The sequence below is a fragment of the Tetrao urogallus genome (assembly GCF_951394365.1).
Source record: "Tetrao urogallus genome assembly, chromosome: 16".
Taxonomy (NCBI): domain Eukaryota; kingdom Metazoa; phylum Chordata; class Aves; order Galliformes; family Phasianidae; genus Tetrao; species Tetrao urogallus.
Window position 1 is genome coordinate 10,846,779 of NC_136829.1, and position 10,098 is coordinate 10,856,876.

General features: G+C 49.5%; 1 protein-coding gene across 2 annotated transcripts; it reads left to right on the forward strand.

The window, feature by feature from the left end:
- Nucleotides 1-1,826: 1,826 nt before the first annotated feature.
- Nucleotides 1,827-7,343, forward strand: MAPRE1 (microtubule associated protein RP/EB family member 1; the record flags this gene model as incomplete). 2 transcript variants are annotated; one of them, XM_079543440.1, is made up of 6 exons in its annotated part: nucleotides 1,827-1,947; nucleotides 4,180-4,325; nucleotides 5,153-5,357; nucleotides 6,016-6,125; nucleotides 6,795-6,947; nucleotides 7,287-7,343. In XM_079543440.1, the coding sequence occupies 6 exons, from the start codon at nucleotides 1,827-1,829 to the stop codon at nucleotides 7,341-7,343; spliced, it is 792 nt and encodes a 263-aa protein (XP_079399566.1). The 2 variants fall into 2 exon arrangements, with proteins under 2 accessions (XP_079399566.1, XP_079399567.1); XM_079543441.1 differs by having other exon boundaries at nucleotides 5,153-5,342.
- Nucleotides 7,344-10,098: the final 2,755 nt, after the last annotated feature.

Consider the following 10,098-nt stretch of genomic DNA (forward strand, 5'->3'; position numbering starts at 1 on the left):
AGCAGCAGGTGTGAGGGCCCCGGGTCAGGTTATGTACACTGAACATGCAGAACACGCAAACCAAATCTTTTTTTATTATTTTTTTTTTTTTAAGACCTTTTGTAAAACTTTACATTTTGTTGTTTAATGTCTATTGCTGCTTTAAGGCATTACTTAAGAATGTGGAGACTCCTAGACCTGAATGTAGCTGAAACTGAACTGTGAGATGATAGAATTACTTTTCTAGTTAGGGAGATACTGTTTTATGCGTTCGGCTGTAGTTTACAGATATTCACTACGTCCTTTCCCAAGCATTTCCCTTTTTTTCCCTGACGTTTCAAAATCCTGCTGAGTGGGTTGAATGGTTACATTGGGGCTGGAAAATCGGGCTGCAGTGACCGGAGGGGAAAATGTTCTGAGAATGAGTGCGTGGTGTGGGCAGGGCGGGCAGTGTTACCAGCCCCTGCTGTCACCCAGCAGCAGCCAAGGTCCATGGGTGCCACCGGGGTGCCCATCCCTCTGCCACCCCATCCCATGAGTTTTGTTTCTTAAAGCCATGCGGGCTCCTCTCCGTCGCATCCTCCATTTCTGTGCCGGATCTCGCATCCCTTCCCATCTGATCAAAAGGAAAATAGAGAAAAAAAGGACTTGGGGAAAGCAAACAAAGATAAAAGGGGAACGAGAACAGTCCTGGCATTAAGCTGACTTGATGAGAATCGCAGTAGACAAGTCTTCCTTGGAACGCTGCCTTTTATGGCGTGCTCATAAACACGTTGCAAGGAGGTAGATCTCAGAAATGCCTTTTTTAATGCTTTGTAAAGGTTTCTAACTCTCCCTGGTGCTATTTTTTTAGTTAAAGGATTTTTGATGTCCAAAGTTTTGTGGGTTTTTATACAATCTTTTAAAATAAGAGGAAAAGAAAAAAAAAAAAAAAACCATATTGTTTTGTTGAATGTGTTTCACATGGTCTTTTGGTTTGTTTTTTTTTTGTACTGGGAACTCAAAACGGTGCGTTGGCCGAGCAGTTTACCGATTTTCATATGGGGAAAGGAAAGGGATCGATGATTTCGCCCTTGCCACGCAGCACCGCGGAATTAAAAGACTGAAAGCCGTGTTTCTGCGCCAGCCGGCGGCGCGCATTGCGCGCACCGCGTTCATTCATCGCCTTGCCCCGCCGGCACGCGGCATCCCGGCGAGCGCTAATGAATGGGCCGCGGACTGGGCGGGGCTAGCGGGACCCACCAATCGCAAGCGAGCGCTCAGGAGTGGGCGGAGCCGCACGGTGGCCCCGCCCCCCCCCCGCACCAGCACGCCGTTCTTCCTGCGCTGCGGCCGCCGTGACGTTGCGCGGGTGACGTGAGCGCGCCGCGTGCGCGTGACGTGGTCCCGGGCAGCGGGCGGGGCCGGTTTGAACGCGGAGGAGACGGGGCGAGAGCGGGGCAGGTAACGGGCCGGGAGGGGCCGGGCGGCCGGGGGGACGCGGGGTCGGGGTAGCCGGGTGCGGGAGCGCTGGGCCGGCGGGCGCGGGGAGCTCGGGTGCGGCGTTCGTGGCTCGGCCTGGCTCCGGGCGCGCCCCTTCGCGGGGGCCGCGCGGCGGAGGAGGGAGGGGCGCGGGCCCTGCGCTGTGCTGCGGAGGCGTGCGGGCGGCCGTGCCCGCCGCGGGTGCTGCGGGGTGGCGTCGCTTTGTGGGGCTGGTTCGCCCCGCGGGGAGGGAAGATCCGAGCGGGTGGAGGGCCGGGAGGTGCTGGGGGGAGGTGGGGCGACGCTGCGTGCGGGGCTCCGAGCCGCGATGGGGCTGCGGCGTGAGCGGGTGCGGCGGTCCCACCCGCTGCTCTGTCTGGCAGAAAATGGCTGTGAATGTGTACTCCACGTCGGTGACGAGCGACAACCTGAGCCGGCACGACATGCTGGCGTGGATCAACGAATCCCTGCAGCTGACGCTGACCAAGATCGAGCAGCTGTGCTCAGGTGAGGGGTGCGGGGAGGGACGTCCGGGTTTGGTTTGGAGCTGAAAGGTGGCGAAGAGGTCCGTGGAAGCAGCCGTGTGGCTGTGTGTGTAGTGGGAGCGGAGCTGTGGGCGGTGCTGGGCCTGCGTTTGGTGCTATTATGGTTTGGAGTTGTACTGAAATGGTTTTTAATAGTGAAAACGTGATGGGAACGTAATGGGAAGTTAGGATCTTCTGATCTGCTACAGCAAAAGTGGGATGAGGAGAAATTAGGGTCAACGTGGAGAAAAATGCTCCTAAGAGAGGCTGTTTACTAGTGGGGAGCCCAAGTATTTAGCCTGAACGGGCAGGAGAAGTCCTGGGAGTGCAGTAAGGAGCATAAACGGATGTGATCCCTTATGGGGGAAGACCATGGGGAAGTGCCTGCGGGTTCAGACAGGGCACAAGGGTGTGAGGGAACACACTGGTGGGTCTGGGTTCACCCCTGGGAATTCCCATCCCCCCCTGTAGTGAAGGAGCACCTCAGCCTGACCCGGAGTCACTGTGAGCTGATCTGCCGGAGCTGAATGTCTGGTGTGCAGCGAAAGGGGAAGTGCTGGTGCTCCAGAAGTGAAGTCACATGTCATCGTGCAGGGAGGAGTGTGGGGGAGGAGGCTGGGTGAAAGGAAGAGAGCAATAATGGGCTGTGGGGCAACGGCGGAAAGAAAAGCAAACCCAAGGCTAAGAAGGCAGCCTGGGTGAGAGGTGGTGATTTGAATAACTGCAGCAGGGAGATGAAAGGGCCCGGGTAGGAGAGGTAGGAGCACATCTCACACGGTGAGGTTGGAATAAGGCGGTTGGGGCTGAACAAAAGGAGGCAGAAGTTTACGTTTGGAGCTGGCACTGCAGCGTGGGGCTGAGGAAGGAGCGTTCCCAAAGATGGAGAGAAGGAGGGAACTCAGAATACACGTCGGGCAGGTATTTCTGGTGGCTTCTGTCTAATAAGGTGATGCAGGAAAAACTCTAGGGCTGAAGGAAACTGAAGATCTGCAGCCACAAAGAGGAGAAGCGATGAGCACTGCTGGGCTGAACTCAGTGTGCTCCACCTCAGTCTGGGGCCCAGAAGCTTTGCAGGGAGCTGGGCTGGCTCAGGGCAATACAGTGTACTGCTTCTTGGCCTCGTGCCCCTCAGACGTTTGCCATGCAGCTATTTGTTTTAAGTTAAGGCTCCCATTGCTCTCTGTGTCCTTTCAAGTGTTTGATGTGGGGTGAGATGTCGTGCTCAGAATGCTGTGCTTGTGTTGCTGATGACACACAAGTGTGCATCATCACTGCAGCGTAATTAACACAGTTTTAAGCTGTCTTTATGGGGGGGGGGGGGGGGTGTTGTGCAAAAGCTCATCATTGGGGGTGGCTCTCTGCTTGAACCACCCCCCCCCCCCCCGTTACAGTGAGAGCTGAATTGAAGGACTTAAAGGATTTAAAATGAACAGGAAGGAAATAGTGTCTTATTTCAGTTCTCTGATTAAAGTGTGACTTAAATACCATAGAATGGTTTGAGTTGGAAGGGACCCGTTCAAGTCTCCTCCAACCTCTGCAGTGAGCAGGGACACCCACAGCTCCATCAGTGCTCACAGCCCCCCAGCCTGACCCGAGTGCCTGCAGGGATGGGGCACCAACCTCATGTCTGTGCCACTGCCTCACTACCCTCACTGTAAAAACCTTCTTTATATCCCATCTAAACCTCCCCTCCTTTATCTCGATACCATTCCCATTGTCCTGTCACACAGACCCTGCTAAAGAGTCTCTCCCCTCCTTTCTTACAGCCCCTTCAGATGCTGAAAGGAAATGTGATTCAACTTACTTTACTCTCTTACTTCTGAGAGCACCTTGAACTTTGTAGGTAGTATATAAGACACTATTTGAAGAACAGCTAAACAAAATTTTTAGAAGAATACTTCTTCCAGTTCAGCTCTATTAATGTGGATAAGAGTTCTGATGCCCACGAGGGATGGGACACCACATTGAGTTGGATTTTCCCTCTTGGAATTACAGAGGTGTTACTGCTCTTGGGTACAAGAGCTCAAGCCATGGGGCCAGACCCTTAGTTCTGCAGCTTGTTTACAGCCACGCTTCCAAATCAGGCCAAGGGGTCCTGTTATGTCCTTTCTGTTCCCCTAAGGGCTTTGTGCCCTGGTGGAATGAGGCTGGGCAGTGTGCTGCTCTGCCTGATCATCTGTTGTTCATCATGGAATGCTATTCTTCTCTCTCACAGGTGCTGCTTACTGCCAGTTCATGGACATGCTCTTCCCAGGTTCAGTAGCTCTCAAGAAGGTGAAGTTTCAAGCAAAATTGGAACATGAGTACATTCAGAACTTCAAGGTTCTACAAGCAGGTTTCAAACGAATGGGCGTTGACAAAGTAAGTTGGGTTGGAGTTGCTTCTCCCTGTTCCTGGCATCCAAACGGGTGGCGTGCACTTTGCAATCTGGGGGGCAGGGTTTGTCGGCTTACAAATCTCACAAGTTTTGGTTCCCACCTAAATTAATGCAATATTTACTAGAGAGCAGAGGTTGCGTTTGCAGTTTTTAATGCTGGAGATAGTTTCTTCCATGTTAACTCAATTCAACTTATGTAGTGTTGACCAGTACTGAAACCTGAGAAATCATGTTTGAGTTTATATGGCGTGAAGCCGTTCCTGGCAGTGCGTCCCAATAATCTGTTGGTGTGCTGCTCTTAAGGATTTCCCATTCCTCTTTACCAGTGTGTGTTGTTCCACCAGTGAGAATGGGATCTTTGAAAACACGTTTGGATCAAGTGAGTGCTGTGTTTATGGAAGAGTGCTTTATGGAGGTAGAAGTTATTGGTGGCGTGCTTGGTGCAGTGCAGAGCATTCCCTTGCTAAAGCTGCTCCCAGTGAAGAGGGCATCTCGTGCTGTGTTGGCCAGCAGCTCCAACACTGCATCTCTCCTCTCCCTCGGGGCTGTACCTGGAGCAGTGTGCCCATAGCAGGGCTGTGCTCACAGGGAATCAAAAGGGGAATCAAGGGAATGCCTTCTGCCCACTGCCAGACCTCAGGCTCTCAACTCGTGGCTTACAGGCAAGACTTCACAATTTACTGCTTTTTCTCCAAAATAAACAAAGAATTATATTTGCTTCCAAATTTAAAAACCCTTATTATATAAGGCAGAGAGGTTCTTTCCCCTTACAACACGTTTCATTATTTATTGCTATTTTTTTTTTCTCCAGATAATTCCTGTGGACAAACTAGTGAAAGGAAAATTTCAGGACAACTTTGAATTTGTTCAGTGGTTCAAAAAATTTTTTGATGCAAACTATGATGGGAAGGAATACGACCCCGTGGCTGCCCGACAAGGCCAGGAGACAATGGCACCAAACCTCGTTGCTCCAGTGGTGAACAAACCCAAGAAACCTCTCGGTACTGGCAGTGCAGGTAGAAACGAGTTCAAGATGATCTCGAGCCCTTAAAAACTGAGGGAAATGAGGCTGGGTCACTGTTTCAGTATCTAAAGGGGCTGTAAGAAAGAAGGGAACAGACTGTTCAGCAGGGTCTGTGTGACAGGACAAGGGGAGATGGCTTCAAGCTAAAGGAGAGGAGGTTTAGATAGGATATAAGGGAGAAGGTTTTGACAATACAGGTGGTGAGGCAGTGGCACAGAGATGAGGTGGGTGCCCAGCCTTGCAGGCACTCAGGTCAGACTGGGGGCTGTGAGCACTGATGGAGCTGTGGGTGTCTGAGCAGAGGACCTGCACCCGTGGGTGCACTGCAGGAGGTTGGGCCTGATGGCCTTCAAGGATCCCTTCCAACTCAAACCATTCCATGGTTTAAAATTGGTGTATGAAGATGTCGTGTCTCATCTCAAATGCTGGGCTTCAGTCTCTGAGTGAGTTATCTGGGAGTTACAGAAAGGGAATGGCAAGGGTTGGTGTCAGGGTGTGCTGAAGGCAGTGGACGTGGCAGGGGGGGTGAAGAAGGAACACTTCATTGATGAACGTGCCTTCAAATTGTGACGTGCCTGGAAGGGGAACCCCACCTCTGGGGGAGGAAGAGGGGTGTTCTGAGAAGAAGTAACAGCACATTTACCTTGCAGCCCCACAGAGGCCCATTGTTGCACAGAGGACCCCAGCAACTCCCAAAGGCAGCGCTGGGATGGTCAAAAAGGCTGCGGGAGATGATGAATCAGCGGGATTGATTGAGCAGGTGTGTTGCCAGAATGACCTGAGGTACTGACCTGGGCTTTCTGTTGGATGTATAGGTATAGATATTTAATAGCATGAAATGGCTGTGCTGGGGAGAGACAGATCGCTTTCTTCTGTCTAGTAGGTTCATTTAAAGTGGCTTCATCAGAAGCCTTTGGTGTGCTGGCCTTGCTCTCCTGATAGCAGCAAAGCCCCTTTTGCAGTACAAGCCCCCAGACATTTAAATCTGCTGTGTCCCATATCGCACATAGCTTTGCTTTCAAGTATTTCCACAGCTGTGTTGCAGCTATCACAGCATTCCAACGGAACTATGAGCAGCTGCTGCGTCCCCGAAATGCTGAATGCAATGGAGCTGAAGCTGCCACCAGTGAGGGCTGTCCTGGAGGAATGTGTGAGCAGAAGAAGCTGCAGGCAGTTGGATTTTTACCCATGTCATGCAATAAGCCTTTAGAATTTCCATGTGGCATTGCATGTGTTGGGCTGGGTGTTGGCTGTAGAAATACTCCAACTTGAGAAATAGAACCTCCTCTTGCCCTCACAGCCTTTCCCTGATGTCTTGGTTACTTCTGAAATGCTTTGCTTACAAACGCACCTCTGAGCATCTTGGGGGACCCCCACCTTAAGGATAGATGCCTCTGGTGGGTAAATCATTACTGATTCTTGTGGGCAGATCAACGTGTTGAAGCTTACTGTTGAAGACCTGGAGAAGGAGAGGGATTTCTACTTCGGCAAATTGCGGAACATTGAGCTGATCTGCCAGGAGAACGAAGGCGAGAACGACCCAGTGCTGCAGAGGATTGTGGAAATTCTTTATGCCACAGATGTAAGTCATCCTCCCCCCCGTCCTGCCTCACTGTGGGAAGCTGTCTTGTTTCTTCTGCTTGTTTTCTTCCTTTTTTTTTTTTTTGTCCCCTTTAAATTTACGGCCAGATACCATTGTTATGGTCAGGCCACAAGCGTGGTTGGGCTCACCTGAGGAGTGTGTAACACAGAGGTCAAAGCTGAAGAAAGTGAGTTTGCTGGGGACACTGTGAGTGGTTGACTGAAGGGTACTTCGTTGTCAGGATCCAAAGTAGGAATAACTAAAATGAAAGGAGCGTGCAGAGAGCTGGGAAGTGCTCGGGTGTTGGCTTCTCATCGAGCCTCGTTGTGTTCCCTGCAGGAAGGCTTTGTGATACCTGACGAAGGAGCGCCGCAGGAGGAGCAAGAAGAGTATTAACAGACCACACACTGTACCAGCAGAGCAGCAACATCGGAATTCTGTGCCCCAGATCATGTGCTTAACTGTAAAATACTCCACTTTATTCTTAGAGGACTCACTGGTTTCTTTTCATAAGCAAAAAAAGTTACCTCTTCTTAAAGTGCACTTTGCGGAAGTTTCACTCTTTTTGCAGTGGGTTTGAGTTAGAAACTCTCTCACTCTGTAGCAGAGCAGTATTCACATCTAGGTGGTATATTTAGGGAGCAAGAGGCTGAACATTTGGAACTTGTTGGTTTGCTGGTAAACACTGGTTCGTGGAAAGACTTTTTTTGTACCTGAGGTGGTGTGTAGTAGAGAACGTAAAGACTGACTCATGGGAAGATGGAGTTCATGTGAAATTGCAGCACGGAAATGATAATAAAATGCCTTAAGAGTATTTAAAATAATGCTTCCAAATGCCAAAATTGAAGTAATGTGACAGGAGATTTTATGTGCTTCATCCTGGGGAGACGCTCCGCTCCCCTCCCTGCTGTCCGAGGGGCTCTTAAACAAACCTCCATTCCTGCATAAAGCTGCTTACCGAGTGATTAGTTCTCAATGAAATAGGCCTTAATGTTGCCTGTCACAAGATTAGAGGGAGTATGAACAGCTGAGACACATAAATTACCTTGAGGACTGCTAAAGCATTTTTTTACTATGGCATCGTGGCTGATGGCTTTGCCAAAACGTACTGTGTTTTCTGTATTAAAGAAAAAAAAAAGCTCCATAAATGAAAGCAGAGGGCACCAGTCTTACTGCCTACAAGGTTCTTCTGAAGTGCTTTCCTCCTTTCTGCTTGTTCTGTTTGTTTCTGTTGGTGTGCTTATGGCCTCGCACCCTTCCCTTCCCATCCCAAGGTGCTCTGGTCCAACCCCGTGGTTGCAGCAGGGTTGGGCTGTGTGTGCAGCTCATAGAATGAAAGTGAATTGAGCACATGAGGATGATGATTTTCTCTTTTCTTTTCTGTTTTTTCTCAGACCAGGGCTTATCTAATAGTAACACTTGCCAGTTCAGTGGTCTTCTGGGGTCAAAACTAAGAGATGCTGGCTAACAGAGCTAATGTTATTGCAGAAAATACAGTACTGAGACTAACTTAAATATTAATATTTAAAGTACTTTCTTTAATTGTCCCCTTTTTTTTTTTTTTTTTTTTTTTTTTTTTTTTTTTTCTCTCATGCCCCCTCATTACTGTTGTGTTTGGCAAGATCCTGCAAGACTTCTGATTCCCCTCCACTACTGAGATCCATCAGTCCTGTTGTGCTGTATTCATTCGTTCCTGGTGGTAGCTTGTCCTAAAACGTGTGTAGGAGAGCATCTTATGGTAATTGTTGTGTAGTGCATGAATCTTTGTGAAATTCAGAGAAAAACCCAAATTCAGTGAATGCCAAAAAAATGCAAGTATCCAGCCATTGTTTGAAATCGCAGTGGTGCTATTTCTCTTGTGGCCTTTTAGACTTTTGTTGCCCTAAAACTCCATTTTACTGAGAAAACCATATTTGACTTGGATTTTTCTTGACAGGGTTTTTCTATTTTAAGCAGTTTCTAAATAAAGTTCTGTATTTCAAGAGTGTCATGTCTGCTGGAGTGTCTCGTGCTTTCAGATGTGGTCAGGCAGCCCTAGAGCTCGCGATGCTTCTCATGGTTGGAGCATTGAGGACCTGCAGTGTCAGCTCTCACCCTCCAACCCTAGCTGTGTGTCCCTGTGGGTAGCAGGAAAGCTGAAGCTTCCCTTGGAGTTTGCTGGGGGAAGCATTGCTGCAGTTCATCCCCACCACTGAGATGTTGTCCTCCTGCAGTGCTCTGTGGGTGCTTTGTTCTGTAGGGTGGACATCACTGGTGCTGGAGCTGAGGTTGCACTGCAGGAGTGCAGATGTGGAACCCGGGGGCTTTTGATGCACATAAAATCTTCTTGACCATTACTTGGTTACTTGGAGCTCAGAAGCGTGCTTCCACCGACTTGAAATGCTGCATTATTCCAGCGAAGCCCGGTGATGTGCTGGGATGTGGGGCTGCCTGAGGTCTGTGTGGTGAGGATGAGGTTTTGCGTGGGACTGTGGGGCACCCAGGTCAACCCGTGGGCTGCGTGGGGTTGGTTCTGAGCTCTGCTACTAAAAGCCAGCAAATGTGCTCTGCTGCTGGGAGTCAGAAAGCTGTGCTTTGTGAGACTGGACGCGCGGTCCTACCCGGTGTGCATTGGAACTCAACTGAAACTGCAGTCTTCTAAGTCAAATGCTGCTAAGATTTCCAGTTCCTTACATCATTTCTGTGCCCCCAGGGTGGGGGGGCAGCCTTGTGGTCAGCTTAAATGACCACATCGTAGGTAATGTTGGTACAATCTGTTGCTGGTGTCCTTTTTGGGAAGCAAATGACAATAAGCCCAGCTCAAACCCACAGACCTGACACAGCTACTCTGCTACGTGGTACAGTATGTGCTGTTAATCTGTTGTACTGCTCACCTATGGAGCAGCCCAGCCTTCCTTAGTGTCTTAGTTTTGTCAGATATTTGAAATACAGGCGGAATGGAAGAACCAAAAGCTCAGTCTCCATTCTGCCTGACTTGGGCTCGTGGATGTTTTCTAACTTTTATTGTTCAATTTTTTTCAGAATTCCTGGTTTGCAATGACAATTCTTACTGTAACTGTTGAAAGCCTTCAAATAAAGGCCAAAAGCTTGCTGATGTTGTATCATATCAGTATTATTTGGGGCTGCTTGAGATATGAGACTAATCTGGTGA